General features: G+C 38.1%; 1 protein-coding gene across 9 annotated transcripts in view; it reads right to left on the bottom strand.

The window, feature by feature from the left end:
• Window positions 1-24,831, bottom strand: part of SMARCA2 (SWI/SNF related BAF chromatin remodeling complex subunit ATPase 2) — a 121,484-nt gene that overhangs the window by 72,985 nt on the left and 23,668 nt on the right. For all 9 annotated transcript variants that reach the window (XM_034410314.2, XM_087886182.1, XM_034410313.3 and 6 more), the window contains exons 4-10: window positions 18,028-18,348; window positions 17,258-17,341; window positions 15,000-15,249; window positions 9,997-10,123; window positions 8,947-9,120; window positions 5,832-6,005; window positions 4,150-4,320 (exon numbers count right to left, since the gene is read on the bottom strand). In XM_034410314.2, the coding sequence (XP_034266205.1) occupies window positions 4,150-4,320; window positions 5,832-6,005; window positions 8,947-9,120; window positions 9,997-10,123; window positions 15,000-15,249; window positions 17,258-17,341; window positions 18,028-18,348 (1,301 nt within the window). The remainder of the gene's footprint in view (window positions 1-4,149; window positions 4,321-5,831; window positions 6,006-8,946; window positions 9,121-9,996; window positions 10,124-14,999; window positions 15,250-17,257; window positions 17,342-18,027; window positions 18,349-24,831) is intronic.

Genomic DNA, 24,831 nt, shown 5'->3' with positions numbered 1-24,831 from the left:
AATAAAGTAGCTAGTTTGAACTCTACATGTATGGATCTGGTTCTTCACACCTAACACTTTACTGAATTTTGTGCAATTAGACAGGTCCTTTCAGAGTCACACTGAAGTCACACTGATTTCATATTTAAGCATAAACAAAATGATACATTTTCCAACTGCATACTGTCTCTAGACTAGTCCCCTTATTTAAAGCAGGAAATGAAATGCTATAATTACATCTTGCCTTAGAAACAGGAACTTGTTCATAATTTAATTATATCCAGAAATGAATCCAGTTTATCATTTATTTCATCATTTATATTCCACTTCTAATTCAACAGACCCTGGATAGTCACACACAATATACAGGAAGTCCTCGACTTACAACCACAACTGAGCCCAGAATTTATGTTGCTAAGTGAGAAATTTGTTAAGTGAATTTTCTCCCATTTTACGACTTTTCTTGCCACATTTGTTGAGTGGATCACTGCAGTCGTTAAATTAGCAACACGGTTGTTAAGTGAATCTGGTTTCCCCATTGACTTTGCTTGTCAGAAGGTCGCAAAAGGTGATCACATGACCCCTGGGTACTGCAACCGTCATAAGTATGAACCAGTTGCCAAGCATCCAAATGTAAATCACGTGACTATGGGGTTGCTGCAATGGTTGTACATGTGAAAAATGGTCAAAGTCACTTTTTTTAGTGACACTGTATCTTTGAATGGTCACTAAGCAAACTGTTTTAAGTCAAGGACTGCCTGTATGTTTAAAACCAATATATTTAGGAGTAGTTCAAAAAAAAACTCTAAGTTCCAAATGGCCTGTTTCCTTTCCAAACGCCAAGACAGCAGGACCTGACAACATCTCAGGGATAGGTAATTCCAGAAAGTCAGGGCCAACACCAAAAAGGCCTGCTTTCGGCTACTTTCTGAATGGAAACTGCAATATCCACTTGCAAGCCAATCACACAAAATAAGCAGACCTCCATTTGAAGAATATGGTTCCATGTTATGACACAAGGACCCAAGCCATACAGCTTTAGAAATAATAAACGCACTCTGAATTATAGCTGACGATAAAATGGCAACCAGTAAAGCAGCCATAATCTAGATGTCCCATTGCTAAAGTGAATCTCCCCCACCTTCAGAGTACCTCACTCCGTACCAAATGGAGATGTCTCCAAGTAGAGAGGACACTGCAGTAATGCAAATTTTATCAGCTTCTAGCTCTGAAAACTTTTCCCAGCAATTCCTGCTGTTATCCGTGCCTTGGGATGCGTTTTCCTTCTACTCAATTTCATTTCTAGATGTGCCCACGTTGGGAAGTGAAGAGGCCAGGATGGGAGGAAGAATGTTACTAATGCTCCCTACCTCTACTCATCGGTCAGCAGGACTTAACTCCTAATAAATGTGCAGAAAAAGGAATTATAAGTGTCAGGAACCTTTTCTGCTGAGTTGGGAAAAGATTATCATTTGATTTTAAAGATGGATTTGGGGTTGAGAGGTGGGCACATGTTGATGCATACTCTGCAAACGAGTTGCTTTTAGCAGTGGATGGAGGAGAAATAATTTCTATGGAACGAAAATCAATTGATTTTAAAAAGAGGTGGGGGCCAATGATTTAAATGTGTAAGCAATCCTCAAATAATCATCTTAATAACACTGAATTAATTTTTAGCCGGCTCTACCCCTTTTTGGGGAATACAGTGCTGCCTATCACAACTGTGGCTCTTAAGCTTCTTTGTAGGAGGATGCCAATTGCTGGTACTATCTTGGTGAATTTGAGAAGAAGTTCCATTTCAGTCATACCTCCTAAAGGTATGGAGGTTTGAAACAAGAAGGAAGTGTGTTTCCATCCCACTGTTTCTCCCCACTGAGCTCTTCCTGCATTCAGGCAAATACCTGAACAAGCATTTTGCTTCTTCTTGCAAAATTCTAACCAGAGATCCTGCTCAGGAGCACCCTCTGGTATGGAGAGAAATCTATGATTTGCTGGACCTCACTGAAGTAGACCCCATCAAGAAGTTGGTAGGGGCAGCAAAGGCTGCAATTTTAATTAGTTGGGCAGTGACAGGCAAATAGGAAGGAGAGTTGTGATCATCTGTGTTGCATCAAAGACTTTAGAGAACTGTAGACACCTGAAAGGTGGCAGGTGTGTGTCTCTAGACTAACTGCTAAAACCCTGTTCTGGCTTTTATTTACCTTGTTTTCTTCTTTTCCTGGTAGTGGTACAAAATATAGAAAACTATTTACACAAAACCTGGCCAACGTCAAGCAAATCCTGGTGGCAGGCAGGTGCAGAAAGCAGATAGCTCTTACATTGCCTAAAAGCTTATTTTAACAGCAAGCAGTCTCAGCAACTAAGAGGAGGCCTTCTATATAAGGCCTGTAATGTCACACCTCCTCTTAATTAGCTCTGTTAAAGAGCTGCTCAGAACTGAGAGTTTAAACAGGACTTCACATGAAGGATGTTAAGCACAAAGGAGCCACGTATTATCCTACATATGAATAATGCCCAAGCATATAAAATTGCAACGGAAGACCATTAAGCCTTTGATGAAAAAATAGCAAACAAAAGGTGAAAACAAACAAGATGAGGAAATATTTGTAACAGATAGGCTAGATAACACATTTACAATTCTTTAAAGGTTTATCAGACCAGAATACTGTAATTTTACAAAAAGAAACACCTTGCTTTGAAATGCTTATAATTCTTAGACACTACCTTACCTTGGTTAGGACCTGAATTATTAAGTTTCTACCAGTGTTAGACTGTGAATCTAACTGTCAATTACCCACATATAATAAGGATTATGTATTAGGCATCATGTTATATTTGTGTTTCAATGAGTTAGAACACTTCATATTATCAAGTTCCTTATCACAGATATTCCTAACTATAGTTCTAATTAGCAAGAGGGATTTGTTCTGATAAAAACATTTCATTAGTTAGACAGTAGTGTTACCATTTAATGATCCTAAGTTCAATCAAATATACGTCACCCTAAAGAATGTTAAAAACAACTTTAAGTATACCTTACATCTCTTTTTATTAAAGAAAAATCAATTTTACGATATGAAAGGATAAGGGCTAACTTAAAAAGGAGTCATTTTTGCATATTAATCCATTTTAAATATTGAAAACACAGTAAAATGCTTCTTTCAGGAGCCCATTTAAAAATATGTACGGTAATTTATAAAATGAGCCAGGGTCAGATTTTAACGAAACATGAGCGTGTTCAGTATACTGAAATGTGGGTCATTTCATTTCCATTTTTTCCCTTGCCATTAGAATTGCCCAGCTTATTAAGGTCCCTTCCCCAAGATACAGGGATATAACAAGCAGCATTCAGAAGTGGGAGACTCCAAAAATCTATCTACCAAGAAGATAAAAGCAAAAGCCTCTAATATGGATTCAACAACAAACATTTATGCTTATATCACCTCAGGTTTTAACTATTTTACCACTATTTTCAGAAGACTGTTTGGAAAGTATAGAGTACATACCTCCCTTGAGTGTCCTTTTCTTTCTCTATGTCAAATGTTTTTCAACCACAGCAACATTAAGATGTGCAGACTTCAACTCCCATAATTCCCCAGCCCATATACAGGTAGTCCTCTACTTACAACAGTTCACTTAGTGACTGCTCAAAGTTACGACGACACTGAAAAAAGTGACTCATGACCATTTTTTACACTTATGACCGTTGCAGCATCCCCATGGTCACATGATTTACATTCGGATGCTTGACAACTGACTCATATTTATGACGTTTGCATTGTCCCAGGATCGTGTGATCATCTTTTGCAATTTTCTGACAAGCAAGCAAAGTCAATGAGGAAACCAGATTCACTTAACAACCATGTTACTAATTTAACAACTGCAGCGATTCACTTCAGAAAAGTGGCAAGAAAAGTTGTAAAATGTGGCAAAATTCACTTAAAGTTTTCTCACTTAGCAACATAAATTTTGCGGTCAATTGTGGTCATAAATTGAGGACTACCTGTACTAGGTTGACACACCTCAAACCTGCTGAGGTTGAGAAACACTGGGCTATGTGCATGAAAAGAACGGAGAAAACCTTCTATGAAAATGCCTTGGAAGAAAGCAAGTGCATAACAGGAGATTTCTTTAAAAGACTTTTGGTAACAACTGAACTCTATTACTTGCCTTCTTTCTTCTTCTCCTCTTCTTTTTTTCTTTGGCAGCTTGTGCTTGCTTGTGTTCCCACACCAAATTTGTCAGATTGGCCACATATTCATCAGTTTGCTGCAGCAGGTAGGCTAGACGTCTGTCTTTTTTCTGATCAATGAGTTTGCGGTAGCCTTCTTCATCTTCAGCCTAGTGGCATGAGCAAATGAAAATTCACGTAACGTCAAAACTTACTGCCTGATCAGCATAAAACAGTTCAAAAGGAGAGGATCAATTTGTATGTTTTGGTTTAAATCAGGCATATCCAACCTGTGGTCTATGGTCTGTGTATAGTCCTGGATGGCTAGTATTGCAGCCCAACAAGGGTGTATAAAAATATTTTTAAAAAGTAAGTTTGTTATTTAAATACATTAGTTATATATTTTACATGTGGTCCAAGATAATTCCTCTTCCCTCAAAGTGGCCCAGGCAAGCCAAAAGGTTACACTCCAATGGTTTCGGGAAATGAAGTTACAAATCAGGTCTACAAATTAGACTGTACTTCCTAATCTAGGGGTATCAACTGATCACTTTATTGTTATTTAAGACATACAACATGGTGATGATTCTCAAAGCACCAGTGGAGAGTCTAGTGAGACATTTGTTTTCTACTGTTTTTAGAGAAGAGATGGGTAATATGAGGGCATCCAAATGTTTATGAACTTCAGCTTCCACAATTCCTAGCAGTAATCAAACGAAGCTTTGATTTGGGATTTGAAGTTCAATAATATTTGGAGAGAATAAACGTACCAGGTAAAACTATCAATATACTTCTTTCCTCTCACTGTGTGGAGTTTACAGTAAACACTCTTAGAAAATCTTGATTTGGATTGAAAATTCCAATTAAACATATGTCACTGATAACAATGACATTCCAAAGTTTATCATGATCAAACTACTGTTTTGATATACTATTCATTTTCAAAACATGCCTGAGAATAGCAAATAGCCGAAACATTTAATTTTTAGTATGATTCAAATATATCTGAAAGGGAAGGAAAATAATAGAGTTTGAAGAATTTGGCTATGGTATGACAAACATTTCTACTGAGCAACAATCAATCTCTAAAAATATCAGATTATCATGTTAGTATGTCTGGGAACCAGGTTCAGATAACTGTATAATAAACATTTCCCCATTTATTTTCTTCATGTAATCCAACATAAAGATGGAAATGTGTTGGGGAGACATAGATTCCCACTAACAAAGCTGTCCTTGGGGTACACTCCCTTGAATCTTTCTTTGATAACGCAAGGCACCAGAATACATTTTTATTGCCAGGATTTTTAAAACATAAGGCATACTGGAACTGTCATGAACTGCTGCACCTATGTTCATTTTATTTTTTTGAGGCCATCTTCCGCAAAAATTAACTTGCCTCTAAATCATTGGTGTCAAACTCGCGGCTATCACATGACTTTTGCGACATTTCCCCCCTTTACAGAGCTGGGGTGGGTGTAGCCTGTGCGGGCCGCCAGTTTGACACCCCAGCTCTAAATCCAGGTGTATCATTTGCTTTTCTCCTGTAATTTTGATTGAATATTTTAAGGGATTCTAAAGGAACAGGGTTAATATAATTTTTCCTTTAAGATTTCTCCTCTGATCCCCAAAACAAGAACTAATTTTGCCAGTCTCCATGATTGGTTACATCACATCTTACCATCAGCCTTCTCATTCGTTCTTTCTCAATCCTCTCTGTTTCTTTCTTCTGTTCCCGTTCTGTGTTGGCATGCCAAGTAGCCACAGCTTTGGAAAGCTTCTGAATTTTTCCAGCCACTGACCGATGGTATTCTTTAAAATCTTTAGCATGCTGTAAAATGCTATTGAGATATTCCTGTTAAAATAATAGTAATAACTGTCAACTGAGGGCAGGAAACCAACAAACTTAGCAAAATCATTTAAGTACATGAGAGCAGTATTTTTTTATTCAATTTTTTATTCAGTACAGAACAGCAGTAAGTAGCAAGAAATATTCTATATGAGGATGAACTAAAACTCTAACAGTTTTCAATATCAGCCATACTGGTTACGTCTGATGGGATTTGAAGTACTATGCTGTTTCTATCTTGAGAACTGAAAAGACAAATGGCTACATATGGTTTCTCAGAAGTATGCTTCTGGTTGCATGCCAAACATTACTGAACATAGAACTAATAAAAAGTAGGGGGAATAAAACTGAATTTATCTTAACTAAGTTCAATTAATAGGATTATAACTCATGTATTTAGTAATATTCCTCTTTCAGTTTTAGCAATGTAATTTGGAATGGATTTGAAGATTTGGGGTTGCACATATAATCTTGAGGATGCAGGCTGCAAAAAAAATGGCAAGTTTAGGTAGATGGATGGATGAAGTTAGGATGGATACTCAAAGATATGAAGGCTAAATTACATGTCTATTTTTTAAAAAGTCTTTTTTTTTGCAGTTTAAGTAAATCTAGAATAACTGCTGAATTGCCTATAATTGCCTATTAAAAGCTCACTGTAGTTTATATTTTAACAGAACTGTCAAAGACAAAAGTCTGCTATTCAATTAGTTGCAGAAAGCCAGTTCAGTTTAGTGGCTAAAAACAGTAGACTAAAAACTGGAAAACTGAGTTCTATCCCTGTTTTAGGTGCAAAGTCTGCTAGATTATTTCTGAGCCAATCTCTCTCTCCTAGCCCCTAGGATGCAGAAATGGCAAATTTCCAAAAGTCTTGCAAAGAAGATTTTAAATTCCAGCGACTCATCCAATCAGTTGCTACAAGTCAAGATGACTTGAAAGACTTGATGCATAGATAGGCATATACGTACATACATATTGGGAGGTGAAACCTGGCTCAAGGCAATTTTTAGGTTTTTGATGCAGTCTTTTAGGATTACCGTATTAAGTTTGCAAAAAATTAGATAATCATCACATGCCAGCAAAAAGATGTAACAAACTTGAATTCTTTGCTGGCATTTAGTAGTCATTGGGATTTATGAAGCCCAGTTATGGCAGCCTGAATGCAACCTTTTCTCCTTATTTTCCTGCCTCTCTTGATATATAGTTATTTCAGCAGCTGCCAGTTTCTTGAAAGGCAATTTCTTGAAAGCAGAGACACTACAGATTTTTCTTTCTGCAGAAGCTAAAGTAGCTGACCCTCTGGTTTCTGTACTGAGCAGATTCTGTGGTAACAATTTCTTGTGAGAAACAGGGCTTTTCAAAAAAAAGTCTCTTTCTTCAAGGGCCAGCGGCTTTTGAACCTTTTCAATACAAAAGTTACAAGCTATGATATTCTGCACTTGGATTCAGTGTTTCCTGTATAGTAGTTAATAGGCTGTAACCATGATGAGGAGAGATGTTCTCTTTGATGTGGGACAAGGAAGAGGCTCTAGGTGGATCTGAATATATCTGCATATGTGGCCCAGATCTACCATTCAGCACTTCCTGCAACTCTTTGGTTCAAAGCTTATCCAACCTGGTGAGTATCTGAACCTCCATTCTTTAAGGGCTGTATCCAAGGAAGTGGTTTCTAATCCAGCTAAAAAACATTGTTAAGAACAATTTTTAGTCATTGTTTCTGGAATAATAATTCTCAAAGAGGATCTCAAAGTTCAATTCAGATATATCTAAAATGCAGAAGAGGAAATTGTTAAAACCTTTAACAATCCCTGTTAAAACCTTCTAATGGACACAAGCTATTTAGCATTTGTGAGATCAACTATAGATTGATTATTTCAGAAAGAGGACATAGCTTGTGTAAAAAAAACCCAAAGTTCAGTTCCTGATATTTCAATTTTTAAAAAAGTCATAAAAAGTTACCAAGTAATGTCTTCCAACATACCAATCAATGGAAATAGTATTGGTAGGAAGGAGAAGGGCGGTATATAAATTGAATAAATAATAATAATAATAATAAGATATATTTCTAAATCATAATTTCTCATTAAAAGACTTCAAATATTGAATCCACCAAAAAGAACCAGAAGTATAAAGTGGCCTCATTTCCTGAAATGTATATCAGGACAAGCCACAACTTGGCGCTTTACCCAAAGAATATTTCCAATCCAATATCTGATACTTCCTAGTAGATTTGGGAGAGACTAAAAGCCTAGATATTCACTTCCTGCCAGGTTTGGAAGAACTGAGCTTCTGCATCTATCCGTTTGTTACATATCAATAACTAAAAAACACAGAATGACCCACTCTGTCATTTGGGTCCAAGGAAGAGTATTTTTTAATATGATTTATGTCAATGAAGTAGGAATGGTAGGAACAAATGTGAACTTTCACAAAAAAAGCTGACAGATTTTCAAACAACCAGGAATGGGTTTCCGCGCAGCAGCATATGCAGGGGACCCTGGCAAAATGACAAAAAGCGTTGTGCCAATGCTACGCAAGCTCCGCCCCTTTTGTACGTGCATTGTGTTCTCGCATGCATGGGTGAATGGGATGGAGCTCGCCTCACAATGGCACAACAGTTTCATTTTGATGAAAGCACTGGATCCTGTGGACATCTCTGTATCAGCAAATTCCAACTCTTTCAGATTTTTCCAATTTATGTATTGAGCTGCCAATTCATTGTGGCTCCTTCTCATTATGTTAATACATGAGACACAAAAGAAGCAGCTGGATCTTCCTCCAAACTCTGCATGAGCATTCACTGACAAATGGACTGCGGAGTAATGAAAGCCAAGCCAGCATATCTAGCAGGATATAAAACCTATAAGTGGGCCCTTGACAGATTATTCCATCCACTTGTAGAGGGGAAAAAACATACAAACCGAACAGTCCCAAAGTCACCAAAGGGTACCTGGTGCTTCTGTCTACGTTTTCTCTCCTGCTCTATTTTCTGTTGTTTCTCAAGTTTCTCGGTCATTCGGGCTTCCCTCAGGGTCTGCCGCTTGCTCCGTTTGTATGCCTTAGAGTTCAGAGCAGTCTCCAAAGTTGTGTCCCGACGCATGCATGCCACTACTTCTTGTCGCAGCTGTGAACCAGAAGAGATAGCATTTTAAAAGGAAATCAGGTCAGAAAAATTGCACTGATAAAAAACGGAAAGAAAGAAAAAAAAGCATTTCAAAGTGTTCTTTCCATTTTGTTCTGGATGTCTAATATAAATGCGATTGGACTTCCAGATTCTAAAACAAGTTTGTTGATCAAATAAAGCGAGTCAATTTGAATTTGAGAAATCTAACCAGGCAGTGCTTTAAAAGAAAACAGATTTTATCAATTCAATCCTGGCATTTATATGAAAAGTGGAGCTGCAGTGTCAAATTAATTTCTTTCCTGATTTTAGTTTCATAAACTAGGTCTGCATTTATTGTTCTGTTTTTGTTTTGCTTTTTGTTTTAGTTTTAGCTGCACTGCTGTTTGTTGTGATTGGGTTGCTTTGTAAAAAGAAAAAAGAAAAGTTAATAAAATTATTCTATACCCTTGCAGGACAGGGAATTATGTAAGAGACAAAACAGGAATGGCAATAAATCTTAGCACTTAGATTTATATTCGCTCCATAGTGCTTTACAGCACTCTCTGAACGATATACAGTGTCAGCATATTGCCCCCAACAATTTGGCTCCTCATTTTACCAACCTCGGAAGGACAGAAGGCTGAGTCAACCTTGAGCTTATTAGGATCGAACTCCTGGTTGTGGGCAGAGTTACTTGCAATAGTGCATTCTAACCATTGCGCCACCATGGCTCAACTGCAGCTGCTGTGCTTCTCTTCTATAGGTTGAGCTCACATGAGACACATGAAATTCATTGGTACACCAATTACTCTTTAGCTTTAAAATAGAATGACTGGCATATAAAGGCCCTAAGTGTCTAATCACAAATATACCTTTCCCTCCAGTATAATGCATTACCTGGCGCTGGAAATTCAGTAGCCTAAGCGCTTTCAACTCCACTGTGGCTTTAGTCCTCAGATCTGGAGGTAAAGAACCAGGCAAATTTTCTAATTCTTGAATTCTGTGTGCAATTCGAGCCTGAAGCCTATGTAGGTAAGGACACAAGAATTAAAAAAAAAATGAACTTATCAGTTCCAAGTCTCTTTCACTATCTCTTGGCCTCTCTAGTTTGCTTTATGCATGCATATCAGCAGACCCTGTGTTTTAAAACAAATAAAGTGAACTGAGCCATAGTTTTTTTTTTACTGTTGAATAACACCCCCCCACACAGGTGTGCAAACATTTTGTGCAAAGGAATCTGGAGTTTTCAAATGCTGCTGTTGTCAAGCCCCACAAAACTGGCCAATTCAAGAATGGAGAACCATTCAGATTTCAAAAAAACCCTTCCTTGATTGGTTAAAAACTGTAAAAGTTCTCAGGTAGACTTATAACAAACCACTCAAGGTGGAGTCTCTTTTAAACCATGCCCCTACCCTAATACCCCTGCACCTCTCTCTCCTTCAGTATCAAGGCATGCAGCCAAGCCCGTTATCAATGGCCAGAATTCCTGGGAACAGGGATATCATATTAGTGGTGGCTGGAGCAGTTGCAAAAGCTCTCTTTTTAACATCTGCGGGAAATGTAAAAACAACTTGAACTACCATAAGGACAATTTTAAGGCTACTGGATCATGCACTGTGTAATATCAATATATATAATCAAAGAATGAAAATGCAGGAACCCATAGTTTGACGTAAACATGAAGAAATTCAAAACTGGATCTCCAGGCCTTTGTTGCCTCACAAAAACCTTATATTAAGAACTCTATATGATCACACTGTCAGCATTCTGAGTAATGCACCCATTGAAAGCAGAACTCCGAGGCACGTGGATTCCTCAAAGAACAGGTTTATTGGATACATCATATTGGCACAGCCGGTGAAAACCAACTCTAACAGTTCCTGCGGTTTTCACCTAATTAAAAAAATAAAAATTCCCCCTCTCAGGTGTCATCGGTCACATCCCAAGCCTCTGAAGGGAGCCCTGGCGTCTAAGGTCTTCCTTAGCCCGGTACAAATCCCCGGTGGTCGTCGCCTCCACTTGGACCTTGGGCTGGGTCACCACCAGGAGGGCGGCTTCTGTCAGCATTGCTATAGTCAGGACCTCTGTAGGGGTCTGCAGGCTCTCCATGGGGGTCACGCCGGTGCGGTGGCTTCTTGCCCCTGCTTCTCCATCTCCAAGGTCTTCCCTGAGTCTTCTCTGCTCCTCTCAATAGATCAGGTAAGCAGCCAGGGCTTAGGACCCTGGAGAGCAGTTCCGGACAGTTTGGAGAGTTGGTTTAATGTCAGCGTTCAGAGTAATGCACCCATTGTAAGCAGAACTCCAGTAGATTCCTCAAAGAACAGGTTTATTGGCACAGCCGGTGTAAACCAACTCTAACAGTTCCCATGGTTTTCACCTAATTAAAAGAGTAAAAATCCCCCCCCCCAGGTGTCACTGGTCACATTGTCCAATGAAGATGGATGGCAGGCTCCTCTCCTCCTTCAACAGCCACCTGTTTCAATGACCTTGGTTCCCACAGGAAAACTTTATTTTGACTGTAGCCAGGCTATCTACTTCCCCCCTCGCTTCCCCCTCTGAGGCGTCATGGCAACTATGAGGCAGCACAAGATGGCTTCAGCCAGGCTCGTTTCAGAATTGACACACACTTCTAACACACTGAGCTAGTGAAGATGAAGTGACATTTATCTGTTATCTAGCATTGACAAACCAAGCATACAGCCTCCAGAAAGTTTTCCCTATTCACAGAGTCCTTTTTTCCCCAGTTATCCTTCACGGAACTTAAGCAGTTCAAGACCATCATCCTTGGCTAAATGTAATGTTCAGCCTACAATCTGAAAGCTGTTTCAAATGGTGTATTGAGATTCTAATTAAATGGGGAGCAACTAACCCTCAACTGTGGTTAAGATCCTTGCTAAAAGATTCTTTAACTGTGTTAGCAGCAAAGAGGCAAAATTGACAAGTAGCTATAGTGAGGAAATACACATCTTTCAGGGTAATTTCTAGGCCGTTAAAATGGTGTTACAGCCACAATGGGTCATTTGTCTTAATAGCTGCTATCAATATAAAGAATATGTTTTTAAACTAGCTGAAGCATGTGCACTGGAAGAAACTACCAACAATATCAAATTATCACCACTGCCATTAATTTGAAACCAAGTTTAAAATCTGTAGTCTTATTTAGCATTTCCAAAATAAAAATAAATAGAAGTGAAATGGTCTTCATTATGACATTTAAAACGAAAAGGCTCAGAATTGCTTTTATTTAATTACTATGGCATTGTATCAGACACGGAATTATAATTTATGTGGCATCTTGGAATACTTTATGGCAATCTACTTTGTCCTAAAATGTAGGTATCTAATACTTAAATCATCTTCACTGCCTAATCTTTAAAACAGATGGGAAGAAAGGCTATTTTTATCTTATGGGGGAAATATTAAAAGCCATTAAGTCCTAAAATCGAGACAAAGAGGAAAGCAGTTTTCTGAAGCCGCCAGTTAAAGGGCTTTGGGGATTTAAGCTAACCCTGTCCAAAATTTGTTTAATTAATCTCCACAGTGTAGTTATTTGTCTTTTTCTAAGCAGAATGAGAATTCTTAAAGGGATGATAAAGATCTTCTTGCAAAAGGGCACCATCCCCTTGAACCAACTGAGCACAACTACAGATGTTATTGGATTCTAGAGTAGGTGCCACAACTGCAGAATGTTAGCTCAAGGAGCACAGAGAGGCAATTAAAAAGATCCATTTGATATAATCCACTCTGCTCATCATTTCAGGACAATAACATATGCAATTTTTTAATGAGTAGTAGAAGAAAAGTAGCTTTGCTCATAGTGGAATGACATTAAATTACACTGTACATTAGTCATTTCAGAGGAATTCATTAAGATTAGAGAAGAACAAGTACTTTGTTTTGTTAAGTGTTAGGAGGGCTGTTTAAGAACTTGTGCATAAATTTATCAAACTCGCCCAGCTTTAAACAGCAAATCGAGTTGTTATCAACATGTTAAATATGTGAAGGGTTTATAGGTATTTTTTCACAATATCTGTTGCTGTTCCCATAAAAGGATAGTACTTAAGAAGACACTGTATAAACCTGTGTATGTTAAGCACAATGGATTTGACAAGAGGCATCGTACTGCACTTTGACCTGCGGGAAATGGCTGCAAAAAAGCATGTGAAATATTAAGCAACATCAAATACGCAGGGTAACTTTTAGAACATGAGAATTTATTTTTTTTCGTTTTTCTGTTTTCATCAGAAGGATGAACAGAAATTAGAATACAATTACTCGAATTAGACATAAAGAATGGCAGCAAGGATGATCAGGGACTAGAAATTAAATTCTGTGAAAAGAGACTGAAGGAGCTGGGTATATTTAGCTCTGGGGTAAAATCTGAGTTGGGGCGATATGATAGCATTCTTCAAATACCTGAAAGAATGTCACACTTGAAGAAGGTCAAGACCTGTTCTCTCTTGTTCAGAAGTGCAGGACAGGGAATAATGGATTTAAAGTTACAGGAAAGCGGATTCTAATGGTGGGTTAGTAAAAAAACTTTCTGACAGTAGGAGTACTTTCACAGTGGAACCAATTACTGTATTCAGAGAAGTAATGGTCTTGCCTTCATTACATGCCTGTAACTAGAAGGTATCTGGGATACTTTAGTTTGGATTCCCCCACTGAATAAGGAGTTGGATTCAATAAGCCAAATGGCTCCTTTTGCCTATATGTTTTTAAGACATTCTTAAAACATTAAAGCTTGCCCAAACAAAAATCAAATGTATTAACTAGAGACACTATCGGGATTTATTCCAATTTTAATCTCACTTAAATGTAGTTCCTTTTTCCCATTACTGAAATACAAAGTTCCAGATTTTTATTTTTTTGCTTTAGAGGTTTCTGTTTGTTTTTGTTTTGCTTTAGAGTAAAATTGTTTTCAGTATAAAGCTTGGCAAATAAAAAATGCCTTCTACTGAATCAGAAACACACATATATTGTATACATACTCAGAGATTTAAGGAAAGGAAATGAAAAGATAGAGGGAAATGTAAATATTTATACAACATGCACATAAACCAAATCTGCACAACTCTTGAGCACCAAGACCAAAAAAGCCAACTTGGACTAGAGAAAAAAACTGAAAGGAAAGAGCTGCTCAATCAATGGGCTATATCATTTAGAAAAATTATAAATTACATAAACTGGATGGCAAACAAATTTGATCTTGAAAAATTAATAAAGAATCTCCTATATTAGACTACTGAATGGATAGAAGTCACTTTGAATAAGAGGCAAATGAGTACTCTCATGTAGAGAGATCTATTTTTTCCTATTAATCTTTCCAAATACACATATAAATACTTTTTTCATTCTGTCATTCTAATGTGCCCAACTCATGAAAAACTTTTTCCGGGATATAACTGACTGCAATAGAAAAAATAGAAGAGGTTCTGAATAGCACAATTTTATCATTTCCATATATATATATATTTTACAGTAATTGATTTTACTTAAACCTGGTTGAAAAACTCATTTTTTAAAAAACTATCAAAATTTTGAAGATTTCTGTTTAAATCCAAACTCCAACCCCAAACTGACTGGCAATTGTTAAGCCTAGCCTATTTTATTCCAGGATTGGAAAAATTTCCTGTAGCAATCGTTTGTGGTTATGCCCATAAAATTTTCTCTAGTTTTGAAATGTTTATAATAGGATGCCAAAGGTTAGGGATTAAAAATTTGATTCAGCCTTTCTATCCCCTTTATTCCCCAGCCCTACTTCCCAGCTGATTTTCAATTCTTTTCAAAAAAAAAAAAAAAAAAAAAAGCTATGAAGTTTAATTTAAAAAACTGAAATGACAATAAAAATCATAATTCACAAAGCAAGCTAATCTGAAATACTCCAGTTTGGCTATTACCTATATTCCCGTTCCTGAAGAATTTCAACAGGATCCAGCCCCTGAGGCTTTTGGATGGGACTGATACGGTTCTGTTTTTGCTGCAGCTGAACAATAGGCGAAGGCTGACCAGCTGCAGGCTGTGGTACAGAAGGACCTGGCATTACAGCTGTGGGTTGGGTAGGAGCAGGGGCAGGTGATGGTCTTCCACTTGGAGGAGGAACAGCCAACTTTTGGGGTGTATTTGAGACATTTATATCCACTCCTTGCCCTGAAAAATAAAAAGTGAGATAGAAGAAATACTGGTTAAAATCTAAGCATCTTAATATAAAATTATTTTGTTGAACATCTAGATTAGGGGTGTCAAACATGCCGCCCATGAACTGCGTACAGCACACGTAGGCCACGCCCACCACGGCTCCACAAGGGCAAAAAAATCTCGATATATCACGATACAGCCCGCGATGCGATTGGGTTTGACACCCCTAATCTAGATCAAATGATATCAACTTCAAAACTTCTACAGTACTTACAGGCATTCACATGTTCATACTAACAGAAGCATGAATAACACAATGTTTAGGTTTTTTAATGTTTAGTTTTATGCCTAAAAAAAACATCCCTCGTGAAACTAATATCTCTGCCCTAATCTATGATTACATTCATTATTTTCAATTTACTCTGATTCTCAAGTTATGGCTTTGGTCTCTTAATTATCCCTGTAATGATGTTTGTAAAACAGCATTATGGGGGGGGGGGGTAGGGGGAATGAAGGAGGGGGTGTCAAAGGAATAATGTTAAAGGGATTTCAGATGCAAAACAACAAAAGCAGGGGAACACCTTCTATTCATTACAGACAATTAAATTATTTTTCAGTCAATAACCTGGAAATGCATCAGAAAAAGGTAAATAGGTTTTGAAACTTTCTATCTGTTATTCACACATCTGATAGACAACCCAAATATTTTTGCCTGGGATTCCAGAAACTGAGCAAGTGTGATTTTCTAAATGTTATTCAGCTAGAAAGCAGGGAAGACTCTTTCATATTCTAAAAAAAAAGGCAACAGTAGAATAGATAACTGGAAGCTAATTAAAACCAAGCTAGGAAGAAAAAAATGTAAGAAAAATATTTTTCAGAGATTACTGCCACCTTAAAGTCTTGTCAAAATCTTAGATCAGTATCTCTAGAAGCAGAATATTGTGATGACTCCTTGAAATGAAAACTTGTTCTTTTCCACTAGAACTATCATTAAACCTCACTTCCCATGTGGGCATAGCATAGAAGAGTGATGGCTAACCTTTTTGCCATCATGTGCCAAAAGCGGGGGGAGCACGGGGGGAGGGGTTGCGTGCGCACATGCCCTCACCCGTAATTCTATGCACCCCACCCCCTTGCGCATGCGTGTGTGACCCCCCATGCTCCCCCCGCTTTTGACACGCAATGGCCTGGTGGGCCTGGTAGGCCCATTTTTTTGCCCTCCCCAGGCTCGAGAGGCTTTCTAGGAGCCTGGGGAGGGCAAAAATGGTCTTCGGAGGCTGGAAACGACCCATTTGCCGGCTTCTGGTGGGACCGGAAGGCCTGAAAATCAGTTGGCCAGCGCCTGCAAACACGCTGGAGCTGAACTTGTGTGCCCAGCAATATGGCTCCATGTGCCACCTGTGGCACGCGTGCCATAGGTTCGCCTTCACGGGCATAGAACATTGAATAATAGGATTGGAAGGGACCTTGGAGGTTTTCTAGACCAAGTCCCTGCTCAACCAGCAGAGCCTATGCTGTCCAGTCTGTTCTTGATAACCTCCAGTGATGGAGCACCCACAACCTCTGCAGGTAAACCATTTCACTTGATTAATTATTCCCATGTCAGAACATTTCTCCTTAGTTCTAGGTTGGATCCCTCTTTAATCATCTCCCACCTCAAGTGCTTTGGAGAATAGGTTGACTCCATCTTCTCTGTGACAGCCATTGTTAGACAGGTCTTCACAAGAAGAAACTTTTGTCTGTTGGAGATACTTTACAAAAGGAGCTTTGGGAGGAGAAAAAAGGGGAAAAGAGAACTAAAACGTATCATGGTTATCTCTGTTCTCTTATATCTTCTCTTATATCTTGGGAAAAAACTACCAGCTATTGTGAAGATGTGCCATTAAGACAATATAGAAAGGAAAGGATTTGAAAAGACCTTTTTTGCTGCTTCTTTCTCCTCCTCTTCTCAGTTCACGACTATCATGGTTAACTGCACATGAACTGCTGGTAGTTTTGGGTTATGGTACTGCAATTTTACCTTCTGGCCAAGTTTTTGGAGCCATGGCAGCTGTATGTCCTGGCATTCCTGAAGCAACTCCGTGTCCAGGCATGGGAACAACTCCTGCAAGGAAAAATGCACATGACCTCTTATCAGAAGGTACCAAGAACTTTTATGCAAAACAGCTTCTGTGCCTTAGAGGTGATTTTCGGGAAATTCCTTCATATGAATTGTGTGTGTGTGTGTGTGTGTGTGTGTGTGTGTGTGTGTGTGTGTGTGTTGTTAATTAAACATTTACATTTTACATTTCAGCTGAGGTTTTTAAATAGAAATGTGATGTTTCCTTTTTTTTTTTTTTTTGCTCCATTTACCTAGTTCATACTAAAAGTAAACACATACAAGGAAATCGACCCCAATTTTTATTTGAGGGCAGACACTTTATTTCATTTCAGGGATCCCTATGGAATTCAATACAGTTCTGTTTCCTTCTTTCTCTGCTCTGAGGTAAACGTATAGAAAATCTCTCACCAGGACATTACATGAAATGATATTCCACCACCCCACATAGAAGTTGTTTGTTCAAATTACTCAGGATCCCATAATGCCTCTGTTTTCTGCGCTACTCGGCCACATTGCTTCTACATGCATGTATGCACTGAAGCAAAAGGGGGAAAAAAGAACAGGACTCCCTTTTATTCCTTTTCTCACAAATCACTCTTTGAATTCCGATTTACACGTAATTGAGAAAAGGACACAATTTTGCCCGCAGTCTTACATAGGTATTATAATATAGAAGGTAGCCATTTTACCGGATGGTTTGTAAAGAGCCTGTTGCTGCTGAATCCCAGGCAGTGACCTTTTTCCTTGTACAGCAAGCTGAATGTTTTCAGGGATTGGCTGTCCTCTAGCCAGCATTTTGTATGCTAAAATCTGAGCTCGGAGCTGATGCAATTGAACAGGACTGAAAGGTGAAGGGCCTCTACTGGGTTGACTCATCACTTGTGGGTCCACAGGCATCATGGGTCCTGGCTGGCTCGGTTGCATTTGAGGTGGAGTTGGACCTCCTCCAGACATTGGACTAGAAACGTGCTCAGGTGCTCCCAGGGGAGACGGATGCGGAGACATATAGCCTGTAGCCGAAAACAAAAGAAGCAGAAAATTCATGATTATTTGGTTTCCAACTAATAAACCCTAACAACTGAGTACTGCCATTATCTGCAATAATCATATTTTTGTATGCAAAACTATTCTTCCAAAAGACATTCCTAATTCTCGAGGGAAAAAAGGAGTTATTAGGCACATTTCCCTTAGGCACATTTAAACTGAGCTCTTATCGCAAATAACTTTGTTCTCCATGTTTAAAAAAAAACCCTATTATACCAAAGAGTGGTCAAAACAATAGAAAGAAAAATGAAGAGCTAATCCATGTCACATTATTTCCTCCCATTGAGATTCAGTTGGAAATGTCACCCTTACAGATATAACTAGTTTGATTTTGTTTCAGGATGCATATCCAGCCTTTTTTATAAGTGACCTTTTAAGACTAATTACTAAATAAAACCAAATGAAAAACCTACCAAATCAAATAAAAACACTTTTAATGCTGCTTGCATTAAGGTCTTATTGCCCATCTAAGGAAGATAACATATTCAAGCATATACATATGTGCGTATTTTAACATGTAGTTATTTAGTAGTGATCACTCTTCTACTATTCATCAAGTGAATAATAAATTGGGAAGAGGTTTTGATGTCTTGTGAAACTTACCCATTATAAATGTATGTAATTGAAATTTCAAACGAAACATAACACACACACTTTTCTCTCATGCACACTAAGCATTTACCACTGAAGAACAGAAGCTGGAGTCACACAAAGTACAGACTGAGCATCAATGACCCTTTCAGAAGAGCAAAGGTAGCAATGTCTTCCATAACATAGCTACAGCATGCAAGCTAGGAGCTTAAATATGGTGCAAACAGAATGGACAAAGGGAGATTCACGAACCACCAAGTTTGGAAATGATTGATTACACAAAAATTGAAGCTGCAGGTGATTTAGAGAATTTTGTCTCTGAGAAAACCAAAGCTTAAAAACAAGAAAATAAAGGAAATAACCAGAACATAAATCTTAAAATAAGGGGATTCTTGACAGTGAGTGATAGTCTAAAATGCTCTAGGTATGGAAACTGACAAATACATGTTGTAAATATTATGGACTGTATCTGGGCTTGAGGGGAGGAGAACAAAACCCCCAACAAATAGACTGTGTAAAGCATTCTAAGAAATGGAGCCTTGGACACGTGAAGACCAGTGAATGACCCATTTTTTTAAAAAATTTTTTTGATTTATATGCCGCCCTTCTCTGGAGACTCAGGGTGGCTTACAATGTGCTAAGCAATAGCCTTCATTCTTTTGTATATTTATACAAAGTCAGCTTATTGCCCCCACAACTGGGTCCTCAATTTACCTACCTTAGAAAGGATGGAAGGCTGAGTCAACCTTGAGCCTTGGCGAGATTCGAACCCTGCAGTAATTGCAGGCAGCTGGTCTTAATAACAGGGTGCTTTAGACCACTGTACTACTAAGGCTCTTTGGATTTGAAACCAGAGCTGCCTGGAAGCTGGTCACTGCGTGAAAACTACTCATGATGCAAGACTTAGGGATCTCAATAATAATAGCAGCAACTCATGAGACACAGCTGAGATGGAAAAGTAATGCAGTGCTATAAAAAGCAGGAGCACACAGGAAGCTGACTGGAAGAAAACAACTCATGTACACATATCTACCCACCAGACTCCTTGATAAGTTTGGCGAAGATTCAGTGGGTCTGCGAGTGAAAGCGGATCTGCATGAATGTACTTAAGCAAAACCTGGCTACATGGTGCTCAGTACAGCTGGGATCCTTTGTAAACAGGCTTGCCACTTGCTAACTTACTTCAATCTGAGATTATTATCTCACCAAATGATATGTGAGTCTGGTCCCCAGATAAAATGCCAGACTGCTGCCCTGGGCTAATAAAATAAACCTCAAGACATCCGTTCCTGGCCATTCACGAGCTGTGCACAACAGCCTGTGAAGACTGGTTATCTCCGCTCAAACAGTGATTGTTTACAATATGAGTGAAATGATACAACATGCTTTACTTATCCCAGAGCAGGCAACTATGGCCCTTTTATGACTTGTGGACTTCAACTCCCAGAATTCCTGAACAAGCCATGCTGGCTCGAGAATTCTGGGAGTTGAAGTGCACAGGTCATAAAGGGCCCATATTTGCCCACCCCTGCCTTGTACAATACATGCTCCCACAAATAAATCCACCAATCTGTTTATTCTGCTAGGTTCCAGCTTTACCTCTCTCAGTCACTGCTTGAAATGTTACTGCACGATGCATTTTTTAAAGTTTATTTTTATCCCACCTTTATTACTTTTATAAATAACTCAACAGACATACTCAAATGCTCCTTCCTTCTCCTATTTTTCCCACAACAACCACCCTGTGAGGTGAGTTGGGCTGAGGAGAGAGCAACTAGCCCAAAGTTACCCAACTGATTTTCATGTCAGTGAAACTAGAATTCATAGTCTCCTGATCTCTAGCCTTGTGTCTTAACCACTAAATCAAACAGGTGCAAGAACAAAAAAATGTGTATTATAGAAAATGGCAGGCTGTACTCAGCTGTGCGTATCCAATGGCAGAACAATATGGGCAAAGGTTCTCACTTCCTCCACATGTATCTGCTCAGTTTCCAAGAATTTCTGTTCTACCTCAACGTTCCCGTATTGTAGAACTTTCCAATCATGATGTTCCAGTCCATAATGTTCCTCAAGAAAATTTCCATTTAAGCCATTTTATTCTAGTTTTCCAGATGAGAAGTTGAAAGACAATTACTGTTTGTCTCCTATGGTTGTTGCAAAGTGAAGAGATATTCTATGCCTCAGAAATTATGACCATACATAACACAATCCTTTAATCAGGCAGGCATGTTGCATTGAAATGAACAGAACTTTTACATGCACCAGTGTTATGCAGAGCCACAAAGTTGTTATCAATGTGCAAACACTGGTAACTGTGACAAACTCTTTAGTTCTTCAGCCATGCAAGCAATTATCTACAATAGGCATATATTGTATAAATGTAATTCTTTCTACTGAGCAGAGTAATTATGGGCTATATAGCAACATACACCAAAACGAAATACAATATTTTAACATTTAATCCACAAACATTTAACCCAATCACTTTATAGACTTTGTTTTGAACTTCCAGAAAGTACAATAATCCAGCCTTACATCTATTCTACAATGGATATAAGTCCTACTTCTAGAACTGCAGTAATCTCCATTAGCTTTCTTTTAACCGGTGCCTTCTATGGGCAATGGACTTCAAGTCTATAAATACCTAGCCAACCCAGAGGACATCAGATTAGGCAATGCTGATCTTAAATGTTCACTTTTGTCCTGGAATCTTAAGACCTGGTATCAAACCTGTCTGGCATTTTTATAAACTCTCTTCCACATTTATTTCCATTCAGAACCAACACTGACTGTAACTCAGATCCCTCTGTTACTCCTTTCCTTCCTAAGCACAGTAAGTTGCCAAAATTCCTTACAGCTTAATTGCTTCTAAACAGCAATCCTCTGAGCACAAGCTGGAATTAATATAGTACTAAACCAGCAATGTTTTAATGCATGAAAAACATTATTGCTAAAGCAGTGCAAAGGTAAAATTAAATATATAAAATAACAATGGTTAATTAGTAAAAAAAAAATCTAAATTCAATTGCACTCATTTTACATTTTTAACTATTCAAGCCTTACGTTTAATCAGGCCTATACGTGTACCATATGTATTTAATCTTTTAAAGAATTAATTAATTCAGATAGAACAGAAGGGAGGAAGATTGAAAAGCAGCTGAACAAAAATCCTGCAACTTCTATTCTGCAATGCTTACTCTAATGTCACACCTTCAGAGAATCGTCACAATACCCCCTGTACTTAAAATGCTCTATTACATAACTGAAGGCAACAAAGATTTTGATATGAATATCTTTTCATAATAACTGCAAGAAACGCTCATACTCATACTCATACTCATTGTCTAAATAGCACAATTATCTTCTATTTTAGAAAGGCAACAACACTTAGACTTATATCCACTTCGTAGTGATTTACAGCCCTCTCTAAGCAGTTTATAGTCAGCATATTGCCCTCAACAATCTGGGTCCTCATTTTACCAACCTCAGAAGGATGGAAGGCTGAGTCAACCTTGAGCCAGTGAGAATCGAACTGCTGGCAATACTCCATTCCAAAACTCCTCTTCAATCACCAGCCTTAATTCCGCAAACCCTTTCACTTTTGGAAAGGGGGGAGGCATGCAGATAGCAAGTATGTCAAATTTGGTCTATTCTCTCCCATTATCCAGCACACCACCAAAAATAGCTCTACTAAGAGAGATGAAAGTAAAATGAATTTGAATCACTCTAAAAACAAGCTGAGCTTTTCTCAGATTGTGGGAAGAGCGAGATAACTTATCATAACAAGCTGTAAAGAGGAGAAATTCCTGATGAATTGTAACCCATATATAATGAGTCATTTGGATTTTCTGCTTCTGGACCAAACTGTCTTGTGTTACATGTACTATAGCAATTTTACTGCACAATTATTAGACCTGTGATACCATTCCAGTTTGCACAACTCTAAACAATCAATGTGCAACCCAAGGTAACTATTATGTCAAAGATTATGGGATTTGTGTTTTATGTGCTAGCCACATAAAACACATTTTTGTTTGTTGTGACTATGTATGTGACTGCAATTAATCTACCGGTCTCAAAGTCACTCCCATTTGTTGTTTTTTCTTGAGAAGAACAAAAAAGAGCATTACAACAGAGTCAGATAAATAATCGGGGGGGGGGGGGGGAGAGAGAGAGAGAGAAAAAGAAATGAAAATTTAAAAAACAGTAAGTCATAGAAATCTTCTTATGGAGCCCAGCAACACTGTCATATTTTAAAATAAATGTCTGTCACCCTGTTCTGTGGAGCTTCTGGAATACTAGATAGCTGTTTAAATCATGGAACATTTGTGAATATTATATAAATATCCAAAATGTATTGCAAATGAATGGTTTCAAATATGAATTCCTTGGGGAAAGGGCCATGAAGGGTGTGCTCCTGTAAGTGCTCATTTGTTTTTTAAAATTGCCAGAGATTATTTTATACTAACCTTCTGAAGTTCTGAAAGCTTAACCAGGCAGCATATGCTGCTACAAGAAAATTTGACCTTTCAGAGGCCTTCCTTGTCTTCCATAAGCATCTGAAAACAAACATCTGCAGAGGCACTGGGGGATTGCGACATGAAGCTTTGGGAAAGGCAGGCAGCATTATTAACATATGGCCCAAAGAAAGGAACTGTGGAAAAGGTTGCATATCTAGCTTGAAATGCATTTTTAAGTCCGCCAAAGCCACACCGTTTTTAGATAAGTTAACACCTGCATCATTGCTTTGAGGAGGGAAAACAAAGGCCCCTAACTATGCCCTTCAAACTGCCAGATGCCCGATATATCCACATCTAAATTTCTGAAGAGCCAAACACAAAACCGGACACTTGAATAAGCCACAAATGATTTATATTATATTTGGTGACCTATAATTTGCACATACCCAATTATTGGAAGTATTTCAGTTATTACAGCACCACGAAACAATAACCAAATTACTCACCATTTCCTTAATAAATAACAAATTATAATGCCAAATATTGATCTAATCTTAATGATTGTATTCAATTACTTAATTTGCAAAAATAACTCTCTCTGAAATAGAGCTGGGAAAATAAATGTTAGTAAGGAAAAAAAAACATGGGTGCAATAAAATTACAATAGAAGAAAATATAAGTAGGTTAGGGTTGAATTCAATTCAATTCAAATTCAATTCAAACTTTTATTGTCAGAGTACATGTATACAATGAGATTGGTTGAGCCTCCCTTCGTGCACCCCCTCTCAACACAATACAACTCACAGTGAAAGAACTGGGGAGTCCTTGATACTCTCTGAATTTGGTTGTTTGCTTGCAGACATTTCTTTACCTAACTAGGTAACATCATCAATGCTAATGAGTGTGGAATTTTCTTCCTGTTCATATACAATAACTTGCCCTGCCAGTATTGATAAGGATGTGGTTTTCTTCTTGGTAGTTTCTTGTTTAGGGCACATAAACTGAATGAATGAATGAATGAATGAAATAATGAATGAATGAATGAATGAATGAATGAATGAACGAATGAATGGAGTTGCTTTCTGCAAGTGTTTGTTTGGTGTTAATTCCTGCTTATCTGGGTGTTGATTGGTGGAGAGGATGTGTTCTGGTCTTTTTTATTTCCTTTTTAGTTTTTTAATTGTCTCTTTTGAATGGCATAATTTATCTCTATGATTACTGATTTATCTGAAGTTTCCAGGAATTCCCTAGCATTTTTAGATTTAGCTTGGTCTGGATTCTCAGTTTCCAAGTTGAAACTAGGTGATGCTGCTGCTGTTATGCATTCAGTCGAGTCCAATTCATAGCGATTCTATGGGCCAGGTCTCTCCACATCTTCTGATCTTGCACTATTTTGAA

Source organism: Pantherophis guttatus, chromosome 2, assembly GCF_059756535.1.
Source record: "Pantherophis guttatus breed Tessera chromosome 2, ASM5975653v1, whole genome shotgun sequence".
Taxonomy (NCBI): Eukaryota; Metazoa; Chordata; class Lepidosauria; order Squamata; family Colubridae; genus Pantherophis; species Pantherophis guttatus.
The sequence above is the reverse complement of the archived record's forward strand: the minus strand, read 5'-3'. Positions and strand labels throughout refer to the sequence as shown.